Here is a 19,142-nt window from a genome sequence, read left to right as displayed (position 1 = left end):
CTTCACTAGCTATAGCCCTGGCTTTGGCTTGCAAGGATCTGAACCTGAACTTTGTCACTAGTATCCCAGATGCAGGTATAACAATCTTTACTTATGAATGCCCAGAAACTCCCCTTGGACTGTGGGGACTTCCTTGTAGCTTCAGCAGTTACATGAAACATCCCATCCTCATTGGATGAGAAATTGTTCAATCGTTTCATAAGCTCAAGCCCCCACCGTGTACAAGCAATTCCCTTCCAGTTTTCCCTGCCATTCTTACCTTCTCTCACGCCATCAGATCCTCACGATCTGTCGCAACATAAGATGCTGTGACAAGTTTCACCATTAGGGGGAATTACCTTATAAGTTGTAGATCCACATTATTACCAAACTAAAGTTGAAACACACTTGTGGGCTACCTAGCTGTCCTGATACCAAAGCTGGCAAGAACCAGAGCTATGATTAAAACTATAATTAATTTTAACCTCTAGAAATGTATTGTTAAATTCTATTGACAAGTGTCTGTTTGGATGTTACTAGTTTGTCAAAACTCCTCATACCAATATGAACATCCTATATATCATGTACCGCTGTCATCGCTGGGGTACTAGAGCTCGGTGGAGCGTCAGAGTAGATCCAACAATGTGTCCTGTTCGCTTTCTTAGTTAGTTTGAAAATACACGTTTAAAAATATAAATAAACATAGATACTCCCCATCCTTTGGTGTAGTTGAGCAGCTTCTTGCAGTGTACGGCGTGGACCCTGTTGTCCTGTTCCTCAAGCTTCTTTACAATGGCCCAGTCACCTGTCACAAACTTGGCTAGAATTAGAGCAGTTACTATTATTGGTTTGAAAATTGTGATTCTCACCATTCTCTTCCCCCCTTTTCCTCCTCATTACAAACTGGAGGAAGACACACGGGGTTTGGAATGGTGCAGAAAACAAACAATGAAAACAGTGAAATAGCCTATGATACTTACTTTCTCATACACCTGCTTTCTATGTACATACACTTTCAGAAACTCCTTGGACCTGAAAAGATACTTATAAACAAAAGTTATTGCTCTATCCTTCACATTTAATCTGCAAAGAATGGTAAACAATACAACATTCGTGCACATTGGTAAATTGTCACTGACATTCCTCAAAACCGATAATAACCAAACCCTCTGTAACCCTTATGCCCGTACACACGACCGGACTTTCCAGGAGAAAAGCTCCGACAGAATCATTTCATCAGATATTCCGATCGTGTGTGGGCCTCAGCAGACTTTTTTTTTTTTCAAAAAGTCTGAGAGACCTAGAAATAGAACATGTTTTAAATCTTTCCGACTGAATCAATTCCTATCGGGAAAACCGTTCATCTGTATGCTAATCTGACAGACTAAATAGGATGCAAGGGCAGCTATTGGCTACTGAACTTCCTTTTTTAGTCCAGTCGTACGTCATCGCATCTGAAACGAACAGACATTGGTGTGATTGTGTGTAGGCAAGTCCGCTTGGTCGGAACTCTGTCGGAAACTCCGTCAGACCGTCAGAGTTTATTCTGATGGAAAGTCCGGTCGTGTGTACACGGCATTACTTTCACGTTCTTACTAAAATACAACACCTGTAACACGTAAGAGGGCTGGTAGGTTCAAACATATTTCATATAAGACTAGCACATGAGACAAACATTTACAGTATCTCACAAAAGTGAGTACACCCCTCACATTTTTTTAAATATTATATCTTTACAACACTGAAGAAATTACACTTTGTTACAATAAAAGTAGTGAATGCACAGCTTGTATAACAGTGTAAATTTGCTGTCTCCTCAAAATAACTCAACACACAGCCACTAATGTCTAAATTGGCAACAAAAAGTAAATACACCCAAAGTGAAAATGTCCAAATTGGGCCCAAATAGCCACCCCCAGGGTCATGTGACTTGTTAGTGTTACAAAGTCTCAGGTGTGGATAGGGAGCAGGTGTGTTAAAGTTGGTGTTATCACTCTCACTCTCTCGTACTGGTCACTGGAAGTTCAACAGCATCTCATGGCGAAGAACTCTGAGGATCTGAAAAAAAATGGTTGCTCTACATAAAGATGGCCTAGGCTATAAGTGTGTCTTGCCTATAGTCAAGCATGGTGGTGGGAGTGTCATGGTCTGGGGCTGCACGAGTGCTGCTGGCACTGGGGAGCTACAGTTCATTGAGGGAAAAATGAATGCCAACATGTACTGTGACATACTGAAGCAGAGCATGATCTCCTCCCTTCAGAGACTGGGCCGCAGGGCAGTATTCCAACATACCGACCCCAAATGCACCTCCAAGATGACCACTGCCTTGCTGAAGAAGCTGAGGGTAAAGGGGATGGACTGGACCTAAACCCTATTGAGCAACTGTGAGGTATGCTCAAATGGAAGGTGGAGGAGTAAAAGGTATCTAACATCCACCAGCTCCGTGATGTCATCATGGAGGCGTGGAAGAGGACTTCAGTGGCAACCTGTGAAGCTCTGGTGAACTCCATGCACAAGAGGGTTAAGGCAGTGCTGGAAAATAATGAAATAGGGGGAACTAATGCGCAAGCCACACAGGGAAATGAAAAAATCAACCTAACAATGTAGCGGCCAACATAAGAGTGTTCTCACACCAAACAGTAATAGAAAAAATATTGCACAATTATTATTGCACTGTATTTATTAATTATTATTGGCATTTTGCACAAATTGTTGGCTTTGCAATATTTGCATGGTTTGCACATATTGCTATTTTTGCACAGATTGCAGATTTTTGCACGTTCTGTGTTAGTTTACACGGGTTATTGGTTTGCATTATTTGTATTTTGCACATATTACTATTTTTGCACTGGTTGTGGATCTTTGCACTTTATGCCTGCTCATTTGCACTGATTTCTGTGCACATTAAGATATATTACTGTTTTTAGATTATTATATACATTGGATTCATTATATTTGAAGTATTTCTATATGGTATTGAAAGCACGGTTATTCAAATTGATTGTTATAGCATTGGCTTATTAATCTTTGGCTATACAATTATGATGAAGAAATTAATATTAGGACGCCTTCATCTTTTTGGATTTATCCTTCTGGAATCTCTAAGGCCGCGTACACACGCGGGGACTGTTCGCCCAACTTTGTCCGCTGAACAGTGTTTCGGCGGACAGTCCGCTCGTGTGTGGGCTTTCAGCGGACAGTTTCAGCGAACAGTCCGCTGAACAAGGTTTTTCGGAATTTCCGAAAAACTGTCCGCTGAAACTTTGTTTCAGCGAACAGTCCCCTCGTGTGTAGGCTTGTTCGTCAAACTAAGTTCCGCGCATGCTCAGAAAGGATTTACACGCCGAAAGTTATAATGCAGTGTATAGGACGTCGTATTTTTCGTCCCGTCGTACGTGCCGTTCACGTCATCGCGCACGGTTTCAGCAAACTGTTCGTTCGTCGTGTGTGGCCATGTCCGTCCATGCTAATTTTGAGCGGACTGTTTGCCGAAACTGTTTGACGGACAAAGTTGGGCGAACAGTCCCCGCGTGTGTACGCGGCCTAAGGGATTTATGCTTTGCTAGTCAGTCTATAATTGCTTGTTTGCCATTATAAGTAAGAGCCACATTAATTTAACCTTTTTTTCTAGTGCTGGAAAATAATGGTGGCCACAAAAAATATTGACACTTTGGGCCCAATTTGGAGATTTTGACTTAGGGGTGTACTCACTTTTGTTGCCAGCGGTTTAGACATTAATGGCTGTGTGTTGAGTTATTTTGAGGGAACAGCAAATTTACACTGTTAAACAAGATGTACACCCACTACTTTCTATTGTAGCAAAGTGTAATGAAACATGAAAAGATATAATAAAATATTTACAAAAATGTGAGGGGTGTACTCACTTTTGTGAGATACCATAGATACAAATGTGGGGGAAATATTTCATAGTTCCCAAAACAAAAATGAAAAAAAAAAAAAACAATCAGATGGAATGCTACCTTTAGTGCCCGTTCACACAGGGGCGACGCGACTTGCAGCACGACTCACAGACGCGACCTGCACACGACTTCAGCGGCGACTTGCAAAATGACTTCTGTATAGAAGTCAATGCAAGTCGCCTGAAGTTGCCCCGAAAATAGTACAGGAACCTTTTTCTAAGTCGGAGCGACTTGAGTCGCTCCTATTAGAACGGTTCCATAGTACAGAACGGAGCGCGACTTGTCAGGCGGCTAAGTCGCCTGACAAGTCGCGGTAGTGTGAACGGGCACTTACTCTTTTAGCTATAGAAAAAAAATGCAATGAGAAAAACATGACATCTTTGCATGGACCAGCCACACAAAGTCCAAAAACAGGCATGATCATTTTTAAACACAAAAAGTGTATTACACATCCATCAACTTACTCATCATTACAGATTTCTGAAGCCATAGCTGAACTACTTCCAAGGTATTTTTATTCTGGGGTCTCGTACCTCCAGGAATCAAAAGTACCTTCCAAAATAATACACCTTACTGTACCCTCTGACCATATCTGCCAATCTTTAAAGGGTTTAATGGCCTTTTCCCCAAAACTAGACTTCATGTACTGTGCAACCGTCTGACTGTGGGAAGCCTTGCATTCCTTCCCTTGCATGGACTGCCATTGCCCATAGCGATTCAAATCATCTTATCATCTTACCCCTCTGTCCAGGGAAACCATTGAACCCATTTAGGAGCACACCGCCCAGTGCCTTCTTTTATGGTAGATCGACGGACTACAACCACTATATCTGGTCCAGTCTCCCAACTAGAAACCCTCACCGAGACATCAACTCTATGGCTTGTTGTCCTAACACTTTTGGCACATAACTACAGAGTGCCACTCTTTTAACAACCAACTATTAACTATGCCAATTGATTCATCAACAACCACAGATCAACCCCCGAGTTATGTCTCTACCCCTCACAGTGTATGCATACACAAGCACATTGTGCTGTGTTGCCAGACTAAACTGCACAGAGAACTTACCCCTGCTTTCTCCACAGAACAATGTGGATTCTCTCTGTTCCTAGATATTACAACAATAACATGTATGCCTCCTGTTTGCTCTCTACCCAAAACTGTATTACAGTGTAAAACTTAATTAGTCAAAAGACCCCACGCTACTCCCACCAACTTCCTGTTGCATACCTGCAAAGAACTTCTTGTCTTCTTAGCTCTCAATGAGCAGGAAGAAGGGGGGGAGCCTTGAATTGCTTCATATTATGTCTATTATCGAGACATTAAAAAAATCTATGGCTAACATCATATATATTTCAACAATTTTTAAAAACTTTTGCCCATGAACACATATTCCCTGGGAAGTCAATCCACAAGTTTTGAGAGCAAAATACCACAGAACAGCGCAACAAAAGCCAACAACTGAAACTCCTATAAAAAGATGGCTCAAGGAGGTCAACTAAAGCCCCCCTCCTCCTCTGCAGGCTATACAATACAAGCCTCAAAACAATGAATTGCCCTCTGAGAAACTCCCAAACATTTAAAAATAAAAATAACACACACCGCTAAAAGTAAAAAAACTCAGTTAAAGCTAGTAAATTCAGTGCAAAGTATACCACTTGGCTACACACACACACACAAAGGAATTGGAGCAGCTTTCACTCTGGGATTACCCAAAGGCCAAACAGCACAAAATCCTTAAACTGCACCTCTCAAAATGGCCGACGACAATGGCCGCATCAGACAACAACAAAATGGCACATTAACACATGAAATGTAGTTGTTGATCCCTCCAAAATCGAGATTTCTTCACTAGGAACATAAACTTCTCCCCACAAAATTACACATTTGAGACACCAAATGAACACAAAGCCCCCGTACACACTATCAGATTGTCTGCTGAGTTTTTCCTTCAGATTTACCAAAACCATGTAGTAGAAGGGCCTGCCTGATTGCATACACATTGAAACTCCTAAGGTTTGACCTCATATTATATGGTTTTGGTAAATCTGAAGGAAAAACTCAGCAGACAATCTGATAATGTGTACGGGGCTTTACAAACAGTTCATTCTACATACCACTAGTGGCCTTGGGAGGCCTCAAACACAGCCTCTCCATCTCCACAAAGCCACACACCTGAAACACCACATAAACCACAAAATAACACAGCTGAAACATACACTCTTGTTCCCACATAAAGTTCACACACTTATTCTGGCATCAGCAACCCATAGGAACTAAACATTTCAGAAATCCCCGCAGTGTCTGCCTGCATCATGATCTTTTCATCTCAAAATAATAGAACTCCTCCATGCTATTGTCTAGAATTCTGCAAGACATGTCCCAACAATGCATGGCTGCCCTTCCCCTGCAAAACCTCATGGCACACTAACAATCATCAGTTACTTACGAACTGCTTAATCACGCACACACATTGCAGGCTGCACCAAATGGGTCCCATAGCAGAGGCAAATAATTCCACATCTATACTGACAAATCATACACAATATAAATTCTAGCATTATACCAAGAGTTTAAAAATGTGTTCTTTTGCAAAGCAGAACCTACCTAAAGCATCGGACAAAGATTCATCCAATGTGGAGGAGGTTCTGTTCACTCCTACCTGCTACCTGCCTCGCCAAAAAAACTGTCATGGATAGTCCACTATGCTCTTGTGTTAATAAGCACCCTTCCACCATAATGGTATAATGCATCTTTAAATAACCCACGTCTCCCCCTTTCACCAGTACAGACATGACCATACTTACGTCCTCATCTCAGCATCACTCCCGCCAAGCAGTTCACTGCTTCTCTTATTCACACACAAATAGGAAGCCACAAACTGGAAGGCCTGCCTCCAACCACCAATCGCCTCCTACACAGGATGGGATCTCACAGGATATGACCAAATAAGGATGTAACACAGAAAAAATGAATTTATACAACAAATATAAAACAAGGAGTGTTGTTCCTGCTGAGGAGAGATTATCTGCATGTGTATGCTCATGACACCATAAATATGTTGATCGGGCATACAGGGGTGACACAAGCGCACAACCACTTAACCAATAATGTGTCTGCAGAGCGAACACATCCCCCTCAGACGATCGTTCCGTGCATTGCACAGGGGCCCTTCGCTGGTGGACATAGCTTCACTCCACAAGCACCTCTCTCCAACAACAGAAAGTCTTCCACTACCTAATGAATCTCAACCAGTGTCATTCTGCCCCAGTCAGCTCTTTAGAACGGGTTGTGGGAGAACTAACTTTGGGAGACTCTATGACAATACATATTAAAATACTTCTTCATAAAATTTCCACAACAATGGAAAACAGATGAACAGTCCGTATGTGTGAAAGGGACCTTATAAAGAAAAAAATTACATTTTCCCTGCAAGCTTTATTTTGTATGCATGGAACAAGATTAGAGATTTTTTGGATAAATTCTGGTGTCTGTTTCGCAGACTTTTGATAGTAACAGTTGCAGAAAAATGTGGCTTTGGGTGTTGGTGGTGCTCTCACACCATAACCCTATAGAGGTACTCTTGATGAAAGCAATTATTGACTTTGCTGTAAAAAAATGTAATTATATACCCCAGTCAAACAGTGGCAAAAAAATTGGGCTTTGGGTGTTGGTGGTGCCTTCACACCGTAATCCTATAGAGCAGGGGTTGACAAATTTGCTTGGAATCTAGGAGCCAGCTAAAAAAGTTAGGAGCCGGGTCCGTGACGGCGATCTGGACCTGTCCCTGGCCTGACATGGAGACGAGTGAGGGGAAGATAGCCGCCCCACCTGTCTCCAAGTCATTGCCCATAGCTCTTGGAGGGACATTTTATTTATTTTTTTCAAATGACAAATTTTTTTAAAATTGCATTTTAGTGTAAATATGAGATGTGAGGTCTCTCTGACCCCCCGGATCTCATATACAAGAGGACCTGTCATGCTTTTTTCTATTACAAGGGATTTTTACATTCCTTGTAATAGGAATAAAAATGACACACATTTTTTTTTTTTTTTAAAGAACAGTGAAAAAAATAAAAATAAAAGTTAAAATAAAAAAATATATATTTTAAACGTGCCCTGTCCCGCCAAGCTTGCGTGCAGAAGCGAATGCATATATGAAAGCGGTGTTCAAATCACACATGTGAGGTATCGCTGCGATCGGTAGAGTGAGAGCAATAATTCTAGCCCCAGACCTCCTCTGTAACTTAAAAAGTGCAACCTGTAGAATTTTTTAAATGTCGCCTATGGAGATTTTAAAGGGTAAAAGTTTGTCGCCATTCCATGAGCGGGCGAAATTTTGAAGCATGACATGTTTGGTATCGATTTACTCGACGCAACATTATCTTTCACAATATTAAAAAAAATTGGGCTAACTTTACTGTTGTCTTATTTTTTTTTTTTTATTAAATACATTTTCCCCAAAAAAGTGCGCTTGTAAGTCCGCTGTGCAAATACGGTGTGACAGACAGTATTGCAACGACCACCATTTTATTCTTTAGGGTGTTAGAATAAAATATATATATAATTTTTAGGGGTTCTGAGTAAAGGGAAGGAAGATAGGCTGGCAGGCAGGGAAAATTAGCATTACATCCATTAGCATTGCTGGTTGTAATTCCAACGGCCACCACAAGAGGGCGCCAGATTCCAGAAGGAACCATAGGATCATAGAAGGCCTCAAAGCCGGGGGCTAAATTACCGGCCGCCGGCGGCGCGGCCCGACGCGATCGCGCCGGGGGGGTCCGCGGAGACAGCATACCCCCAGCTGTGCTGCCCCAGGCGCCAGTTCACTAATTCTAGTCGCAAATGCGACCTGGCGCCCGGGTTTTGTCGAGCCCTGCTATAGAGGTACTCTTGATGTAAGCAAGAATTGGCCTTATCAGATAAAGAAACAGAACTAAGCCTCTCCAGGTGAGAACAATCTTTCTCTCCAACCCTTAGGTGCCAGTCCAGTCCGCAATCTGGATGAGAAGCCTCTGACACAGGAAAAGGTTGACCGCACTCACAGGTGTGAAGCAATAGTAGTAACTTTATTGAATATAAAAGTCCATCAAAACAACTTCATATGACATCATACAACATCAGTGCAGACCTGGCAAAGATTAACGCGTTTCATAAATCAAAATTCGCTTAATCATAATTTAACAAACACCAATGGGCATAACCCTTAAATAGTATGTATACAGCTGAAACTGACTAGAGTTTGATAATGCCAATTAACCCCCCAATCTGGAGTTTCTGTGGACAGACAAACGGACAACATACATGTTAAGATCAATATACATATAATTATAATAAAATCGTAGAAAATACCTTTTCTGTCTGTGGAATATACTATCCCCACACAGAAAGGAAAAAAGTTAAAGAATTGGCCTTGCTGTAAAATATTAAAATTACCGTATTTATCGGCGTATAACACAAACTTTTTTACCCTGAAAATAGAGGGTGAACCGTACCTGTGTTTTAAACGCCGATATCTGTTTTTCTACTAACAGGGGTTGGGGACTGGGCGTTCCTCCCCAGGTGTCACCCATTGAGAGGGTGTTAGGCCGGTCGCTCTACTGGCCGTAGGACAGGACTACCAGTAAGTTCATAAAACATTACTGCCAGCCCTTTGTCATATACCGCTGCACTTTTGTAACTCTCAATGCAAATCTAAGCCTCTGAATCCCTCAATTAATGCCGCTCCTTGCAGCTGCTCTCCTCCTCCCACTCCCCCTCCTCCTCCTGTGTAGATTTTGATTGGGGGAGGAGAGCAGTCATGTGACCATCAATGAAAGATAGGAGTGCAGTCACATGACCAGATCCGGTGTTTATGGAAGTATTTAGAACCTTTGATTTACAATGAGAGTGACATAGGAGGAGCAGTCTATGAGAAGGGGCTGACAGTGTGACATTTTTCTCAACTTTAGAGTATGCTGGCAGCGCTGTCCCAGAGCTGGGAGTGTGGGGGTCTTTATAATAAGAGAGGCTGTGTGTTGTACAGGGGGCTGTGTTGTGCAGGGCTCTGTGTACTATGCAGGGGGTCCGTTGGGGTTGTGCCTCACCATCACTTTTCTCCTCTGCTCTATCTAGCACCCATGTCGAGTCAGTGACCTCATCATCATCCCCTCTAACCTCATCATCAGTGGAGCCAACTTGTCAACATGCTGCTGCTGGGGGAACATGCCTGCCAATTTGTTGTTTAGCAGTGTTCTCCCCTTTCTGTAGATGCATGTTCCTATCTTCCTCAACCTCAGAGTCAGAGCCAACCAACCAATATACTGCAGTAAAACTGCACTGACGCACTACAATATACCACAGTAAAACTGAAATTCTTATCTGAATGCCCAGTTTGGTAGCCATGATGGTGCCACATCCTGGTAAGTAGATACAGAAAGAAGGTTTATGGGAGGGACTTTTGGAATAAAAAGACAAATATAGTTTTTATTAAATAGAATCTTAAGACAACAATAAAATACATGCAACAGTGAATGAAAAGGACTTTCTTCATAACAAGAAATGGCTGCAGATCCCAAAAAGAATTGGGCGTACCCCTATGCGTTTCAACTCAAGGGTCTTCATCTGGGGTTCTCAAGACCAACATATTGGACAATACATATAGCACAGAACACATGCATGCAAGAGCACCACAACCCCTCCAAAGCCTCCACAAGTATAAAACAATTCAAAGGGCATAAACTTAAATTTCAAATTAGTGTGTCTGTAAAGACGTGGATAATGGAAATGACCACGTCATTACCACCGCCATTGTGCAGCATAGAGTGGGAAGACAAATCAAGAGCACATGGGAGAAACCCCTCACAACCATCTGAACCCTTCACTACACTTGCAGTCCAGGAGATTGTTTATTTTCTACTCCTTAGTACTATAGTGTCAGAAACCATGAACCAGACTGAGACAGAAGTACAGTAAAATCACACTTGTTTTTTAATAAAAAGGTAAATAGAGTAAGCGTAGTCAAAGCATCATCAGCCAAGCCAGAGTTTAGTAACCAGATCAGGTAATCAGCCAGGCCAGAAGTGAGGGATCCAAGTAGAGGGACAGCAAGCAGGTTAAGGAGTCAGAAGGGATGTCAGCAAAGCCAGTCTTTAAACAAGAACACAGGAGATGGTTTCTTGTGATGTGACCAAGCGAAGGCAGAGATCAAGTGAGCTGGACGGCTTTAAGTAAGCAGATCTGACGAGCAGAATCAACAACAGCTGAGTATCTGTAGAGAGAGATGAGAGTTGGCAATTAGCCAACAGCTGAGCGACCAGCTCAGAGACGGAAGGACTGAGCCTAGCCCTGACAATACCCCCTCCTCAATGACCCCTCCCCCTCGGAGGACCACTGGGCTTGAGGGGAAAACCTAGGTGACGAAATATCTTGGAATTGGATTATCTCATGGTGAAGAGCCCCTACAGCCATGGACAACGGAACCATCTCATGAGTCACAAGGGTAGGCTGTAGAGCCTCAATGGCAAGTGAAGTGTCACGCAGCTGCAGTGGAATCGAGTGCTGCTATACAAAGGCAGCATCAATGAACAGGCCTGCAGCCCCAGAGTCGGTAGAGCCCGTATCTCGATGGACGACCCAGCCCAAGAAAGGGTTACCGAAACCAGGGGCTTATCCTTCTGGACAACTGGGGACAATACAACGCCACCTAAGGTCTGTCCATGACAGGACCTCAAGGTTTGGCCATTCCCTGGATGTGTAGGACAAGACTTCTTCTAAAAGTGATCTGCCTGGCCACAATAAAGTCACAATCTCTCCCTCCTAAAGGCTCTCTCATCCGCAGAGAGACGCATGAAGCCCAAGTGCATGGGTTCATCTTGACTAACCAACTCGGTATCAGGAGGCATGGGTGGGACTGCAAAGCTCGGAGGCTTCCACAAGCGCTCCTTGAAAGAGAGTCTTTCTCTGAGTCTGGAATCAGTGTGGATGGCAAACGTGATCAACCTCTCCAGCTCAGTGGGTATATCTCTGGCTGCTATCATCCTTAATGGAATCCGGAGAGACCATGAGAAAAAGCAGCCAGGAAGGCCTCATTGTTCCAAGGAACCTCTGCTGCCAGAGTATGGAATTCAATGACGTAGTCGGCAACAGTTCTCATACTCTGTTTGATGGACACGAGGCACTTGGCAACAGAAGTGGAGCGTGTGGGAACATCAAATACCCTTTTAAAGAAGGCCAGGGTAACTCAACACAAATCAGGGTAACGCAAGACAACAGGTTTTTGCGTCTCCCATAGAGGGTTTGCACAGGCCAAGGCTCTCTCAGAAGGAAAAGATATCATGAAACCTACTTTGCTTCTGTCCGTGGGAAACGTATGGGGCAGCATCTCAAAGTAAATCTCAACCTGGTTGAAGAACCCTCTGCATTGAACTGGATCGCCTCCAAATCGCTGGGGAAGTGGAGCGGAACCAGACATACCTCTTATAGAGGCGGGTAATACTCGAGGCGGGTGCCTACACAGAGACTGGCGCAGCAGCAGGGATGGCCTGCAACTCAGGTTGTACCGGAGCAGCCACAGTAGGAGTTTCCAGGTGAGCCATGCGACTTAGGAGCATTTGTAACACTATGGAAAACTGATCTATGCAGTGATCTTGCTCATCCAATCTGTAAAAAAAATATTACCAACAAGTGGATTGACTGTATCTTCTGAATTCATGGCCTTCGCCTACTGTCAGAAACCATGAACCAGACCGAGACAGAAGTACAGGAAAATCACACTGGTTTATTAATAAAAATCTAAATAGAGTAAGCGTAGTCAAAGCATAGCCAGAGTTCAGTAACCAGATTGGGTAATCAGCCAGGCCAGAAGTCAGGGATCCAAGTAGAGGAACAGCAAGCAGGATAAGAAGCCAGAAGGGATGTAAGCAAAGCCAGTCTTTAAACAGGAACACAGGAGATGGTTTCTTGTGATGTGACCAAGGCAAAGGTAGAGATCAAGTGAGCTGGACGGCTTTAAGTAGGCAGGACCGACGAGCAGAATTAACAACAGCTGAGTAACTGTGGAGAGAGTTGGGAGTTGTCAATTAGCCAACAACTGAGCGGCCAGCTCAGATAAGGAAGGGCTGAGCCCAGCCCTGACATATAGCCATTTCTTGGAGTATATTTTTTGGCTATTCCATAAGTTGATACAATATTATATCTGTGATAAGCATCAAATACTCTACCAGGGAGGTTGTGAGGGGTTTCTCCCATGGCCATGTGCTCTTGCTTCGTCTCCCCACTCTATGCTGCACAATGGTGGTAATTTCCATTATACACGCCATTAGACACACTAATTTGAATTTAAAGTTTATGTCCTTTTAATTGTTTTCTACTTGTGGAGGCTTTGGAGGGGTCCTGGTGCGCTTGCATGCATGCGTTCTATGCCATATGTATTGTCAAATCTGTTGCTCTTGAGAACCCCCAGACAAAGACCCTTGAGTCGAAGCACATAGGGTACCCACAATTTTTTTTTGTGATCTAGAGCCATTTCTTGCTATAAAGAAAGTTGTATTCTGTGCAAAATTTGCATTCACTGTTGCCTGTATTTTATTGTCTTAAGATTGTATTTAATAAAAACTATATTTGTACTTTTTTTTTATATATCCGTTATAGTGGTGCCTTTCCAAATGTCCCTTCCACACACCTTCTTTCTGTATCCACAGTAAAACTGCACTGACACACTACAATATACTGCAGTAAAACTGCACTGATGCACTTCAATATACTGCATTAAAACTGCCCTGACACATTACACTGACACAATTCAATATACTGCAGTAAAACTGCCCTGGCACACTACACTGACATACTTCAATATACTGTAGTAAAACTGCACGGATGCACTACACTGACACTACAGTAAATTTGCCCTGACACTACACTGACACACTTCAATATACTGCAGTAAAACTACTCGAACGCCCCACACTGACACTGCACTATCACTATATTCAAACTACACAGACACTCTACACTCATAATAGAATCACCTTGGACTTTCCAAACATAAAGCAGCTAACACAATTTATTGACAACAAATGTATAGACAAAATGTATATTCGTAGAAGTGCAGCGCTAAAAACTATAAACTTTAAACACATTAAATATCATCTAAAGTTGTGTTCATAAAAAACTGTGGACTCCACTGAATAAGTCAAAATTATTTAAATTAATAAAGTCCATCCAAAGTCCCAAATTGTGAAAAACAAACAAAACTAAAAAAAAATGCGGACAACTCTAAACCATAAAGTAAATAAAGGAAAGTCTTCCATGCAGAAGTGTTCCCCCACAGTCCACCAGTGGTAAGTAACAGAAGTTATAGCAGCCAAATAACACAATTTAAAACACAATCCACAGACACCATCCATATTAAATGATCAACAGGCTGTTTCTGAGCTTCTCATACAATTCAATCAAACGGTGCTTCACTTCAGTGGTGCACAGGCACCCACCTCAGCTAAACATACATAAAAAACACAATGAAACAAATTTAAAAAAATGCATGTCAGTGCATGAACATGTACTTGCATTAAAGCAAAGAAAGATGGCCCTAAACATAGAGCTGACCCAGAGGAATGCAAAAAAGTCTTATAAAATCTTTTCCTGAGCCACGAAGACACTCTTTTGATCAACATTTCATAGTATTGTTGCTTCCTTTTGTGCATCTAGTGTTAAAAATCAACTGTGTTGGAGACCTTGAGGAACAGTGACTTTATTCAGAAAATAAAACTATGTCTGAGTACTGTCACAAGGGAGCAGATCAAATACTCCATCACACCCTGAAGAGCCAGCTATTCTCGTTGGCTGTGGAGGAGAGAGGTGTGGTGAAGGAGCACAGGCAAGGTGAGTATAGAGGTACAAAATAGTGCATAGAAAACCTGCATTAAAGTGCCTTTTTACTTTTAAGCTCTGGATTCTTCACAATAGGGCATTTTTAGAAAAAAACTAAAAGGAAAAGTAGCAACTAAATTCTGACAGCGGCATTGAAAATTAAGACATCTGACAACATTGTTTTGCCTCTAGCCTAGTTTTTTACAAATCTGTACTGCATCTATATTTAATAATGAAGTCATTAAGCCTATTTAGTTATTTAAATAATACAAAATATATTATTATTACATCATTCATAATGGATTCCTATTATTTTTATCATTTCCTTTTTAGGTATACGTGGGAAAAGGATGGCCTACCGTTTGAACCAAATGACACAAGAGTCGTACAGAAAAAAGATTCTGGAACTTTAATAATTTCCAACTTCAATGGAAATCTGAAGGACTTCCAGGGAAAATACCGTTGCTTTGCCAGTAATAAACTGGGCACAGCTGTGTCAAATGAGGTCCATGTGATCACAGAAGGTATGTTTACCATAAACTTCTACTATGTGCTGAATACTGCATTTACATATAGTTTGTACAGTTTATCAGTGTCTAAAATGTTATTGGTTTGTCAGGCTGGGGAATGTAGCTCTTAGCCCTTGTACACACGGTCGGACATTCCGACGGAAAATGTCTGATCGGACCGTGTTGTCGGATAATCTGACTGTGTGTGGGCTCCATCGGACTGTTTCCATCGTAATATCCGACTGACAAAGTTTTAGAGCTGGGCTATAAAACTTTCCGACAACATGATCTGATCGGACTTTGTCCGATTGTGTGTAGAGAATTCCGATCGGAAAAGTGCCACGCATGCTCAGATCAGATTCCTAGACCAAAGCTATTGGCTACTAGCCTGAACGTAGTCCCTTCGTAACGAAATAACGTCGCCACGTTACGTACGATCTGATTTTCCGACAACTTTGTCCGACCGTGTGTATTCAACACAAGTTTCGGACAAAATCCGTCGGACAAAATCCGACGGATTTTGTTGTCGGAATGTCCGACCGTGTGTACAAGGGCTTAAAGTGTCATGGCAGAACTAAGCAGGAGACTGTTAGATCATGACCTTGCTGCTTCTTATTCAAATCCTCTTTCCCCAGCCATTTAAAGCATAGTAATGAAAAAGCAATTATGTGAGATGTAAATAACATTAAGTTTATTCTGTACATTTTAAACCTGTATCTGCCACAATCCTGAGCTCAGATGCATCATCCTTTTTATGATTCTGTGCATCACTGATGTCAGGGTGCTTGCTCTCACTTATACTGATCTCTCTAAAGTGTCTGCATGTGGGGGATCATCTTGGATGCTCCAGCTGTCTCCTGGAAAGCATGTGTGAATTTTCACAGTGAGCGACCAGTGCGAGCTCTGATCGAGATCACCAATGTCAGTGGAGAATTCCCCTGGTAGTCAATGTGTGATGGAGGAACTACTATCAGTCATGTTGTTACTCCCATCTCAGCAGGGGTGGTACTTCCTACATTCCTAAGAGTATGCCTGTGACGTGAACTGCTGAGAGATTGAATGGGACATATGCTGTGCATGCGCACCATGGTGGCAATGCTGCATTGGCCGGATCTGCCTGCCGATCATTGCCACCAGGAACAAGGAAGTCCAAGTACTCAGTAGGATCCACGAGTATTTTTTCAATACTGAAACATTTTAGAAAAAACAAAGCCACATATAGTTATGACTGGGGAATGGTAAGAAGAATATTCCTGCGCCAAAGTGGAAAAGATTTCTTATTATATAGCTAGAGTACTGCTGCACTCACTGAGGGAAATGTCTGAACCCAAAGAGAGAGTTATAGAGAAGTAGTGGTGCGCTGTACAGAGGGGTGTTTAGATTCTCAGTAGTAATGTAGCTTGACTGAGTGTGGAATTGAATAGCAACAGAGCCAGCACAAATAGCCAAAAGAATAGTCAAAGTACATATGAAAATAGAAGTAATGATGGGTCGGTTTAAACTAGTAGCACGTCTATATGACAAGATAAATGTACTATGACAATTATCGTATGATCTCTCACGTCAATAAAAAATTAAACTAAAAAACCATAAAGAGTAAATAGAAAATAACAGTATAATTTGTCCATGTATACAAGGGCAAAATGTGGCGATAGTATCAAAGAAATATAAATCGCATAAAGTGCAAAAACGTGACAAATAAAACACATAAAATGCAATAGTGCTAGAAAGAAATTTGAATAAAAGTATAAATTTCAGATGTCCATATAAAAAGTGCAAGGCTGATAACAGAAAAAAAACCCTGGGAATCCATCTCTCCTTCACTGAGGAGCTTACATTGGTTAACCGTAAAAAATCGGATCACATTCAAGACCCTTTGCCTCACCCACAAATGCGTGCATAGAGAAGCTCCGCAATACCTAATGGAGAAAATAAATCATTACACACCAAACCGCAGTCTTCGATCAGCCAACAAAAACTTCCTCCTCGTGCCCAAAGCCCAGTATAAATCCAAGGGGGATCGGAGATTTGCTGTCCAAGGGCCTCGGCTATGGAATGCTCTACCAATCAACATCCGCCTGGAAGAAAATCACCTGGCTTTTAGGAAAAAACTCAAGACCTTCCTCTTTGTAGTAGATGATCAAAGCTCGCCACAGCGCCTAGAGGCGATTCAGTTCGCATTGTGCACTATACAAGTATTTCATTCTTTCATTCATTCATCTAAAAATTCAGATAAAAGTATCAATTTCAGATGTCCATATAAAAAGTGCAATAATGTGGCGATTATATTTAAAATCGCATAAAGTGCAAAGGAAAAGTGTAGCGATTATATCCGAAAATCGCATAAAGTGTAAATAATCTCTAAAAACTAGTAAAGTGCTAGTGGTTATTAATAAAAGAGTGGTGCTTTTGGTGGTCCAACGAAATTCAGTATGGGTGAAATTAATTTTCCCGTGTGGTCCTAGACGATCTTTTTATGGGTGTCCCCTTACCTTACTGCTGTAAGGTAGCAGCATATAATAGATGTATCTTTAGAGATCTTTGAAGACCTTTTTCCTTTATGGGTCCCGTTACAATATCTCCTGACTGGTGTTCCTCTCTTGCTCTAATCGGTACGTGGCCTCTTTAAGAGTCACTTTGGGGTATTCAGCAGGGGTGATCTCTCGCCAGATATCATGTATAGTGGATCAGAACATAAGGGAAGGATGCCCCATAATGATTTTTTTTGTGTCCAGTTGCAGAGATTTCCCTTCACTTTCTGTCCCATAGCCAAACAGGAAGTGAGGGGAAATCCCTGCAAATTAACCACTTGCTTACTGGGCACTTTAACCCCCTCCTGCCCAAACCAATTTTTAGCTTTCAGTGCTGTCACACTTTGAATGACAATTGCGCGTTCATGCTATACTGTACTCAAATTACATTTTATCATTTTTTTCACACAAATGGAGCTTTCTTTTGGTAGTATTTAATTACCACTTGGGTTTTTATTTTTTGCTAAAGAAACAAAAAAATACAGAAATGAAAAAAAAATACAATTTTGCAAATGGGTCATTTTTCTCCTTCATTGATATTTGCTGATGAGGGTGCACTGATGGGCTGCATTGACAGGCACTGATGGGCACTGATGGGCTGCACTGATAGGGACAGATAAGGCGACACTGATAGGCACAGATAAGGTGACACTAATGCCCTGTACACACGGTCGGAAATTCTGACAGAAAAGGTCCAATCGGATTATATTGTCAGAAAATCTGATCGTGTGTGGGCTCTATCGGACTTTTTCCGCTGGAAATTCCAACTGAAAAAATTTGAGAGCAGGATCTAAAATTTTTCGCCAAAAAAATCCGATCTGACTTTTTCCAATCGTTTGTAGAGAATTCCGACAGACAAAGTGCCACGCATGCTCAGATCAAATTACGAGACCAAAGCTTTTGGCTACTAGCCTCTACGTAGCCTCGTCGTACATAATGAACGTCACCACGTTCCGTACAATAGGATTTTTCAACAACTTTGTCCGACCGTGTGTTTCGGACAAAATCCGTCAGAAAAAATCAGATGGGTTTTGTGATCAGAATGTCTGACCATTTGTACAAGGCATTATAAGCACTGATAAGACAGCACTGATGGGCACTGATAAGACGGCACTGATGGGCCCTGATGGGTGTCACTGATGGGTGGCACTGATAGATGGCACTTATAGGTGGCACTGATGGGCACTGGTAGGTGGTATTGATAGGCAGCACTGGTGATGAGGCACTGATTGGTGACATTTATAGGTGACACTGTGGGCATTGATAGGTGACACTGGCGGGCACTGGTATGTGGCACAGGTGGGCACAGAAGCCTCTGCAGAGGCTTTCCACGGTTGGGGCTGATGTCCCTCTC

The 19,142-nt window shown here is 42.1% G+C and overlaps 1 protein-coding gene across 6 annotated transcripts in view; it reads left to right on the top strand.

Moving 5' to 3' along the window:
• Positions 1-19,142, top strand: part of L1CAM (L1 cell adhesion molecule) — a 671,411-nt gene that overhangs the window by 186,673 nt on the left and 465,596 nt on the right. For all 6 annotated transcript variants that reach the window (XM_077478852.1, XM_077478851.1, XM_077478850.1 and 3 more), the window contains one exon: positions 15,082-15,272. In XM_077478852.1, the coding sequence (XP_077334978.1) occupies positions 15,082-15,272 (191 nt within the window). The remainder of the gene's footprint in view (positions 1-15,081; positions 15,273-19,142) is intronic.

The sequence above is a fragment of the Lithobates pipiens genome, unplaced genomic scaffold (assembly GCF_037356315.1).
Source record: "Lithobates pipiens isolate NorthernLeopardFrog02 unplaced genomic scaffold, aLitPip1_a1.2 Scaffold_1, whole genome shotgun sequence".
NCBI lineage: Eukaryota > Metazoa > Chordata > Amphibia > Anura > Ranidae > Lithobates > Lithobates pipiens.
The sequence above is the reverse complement of the archived record's forward strand: the minus strand, read 5'-3'. Positions and strand labels throughout refer to the sequence as shown.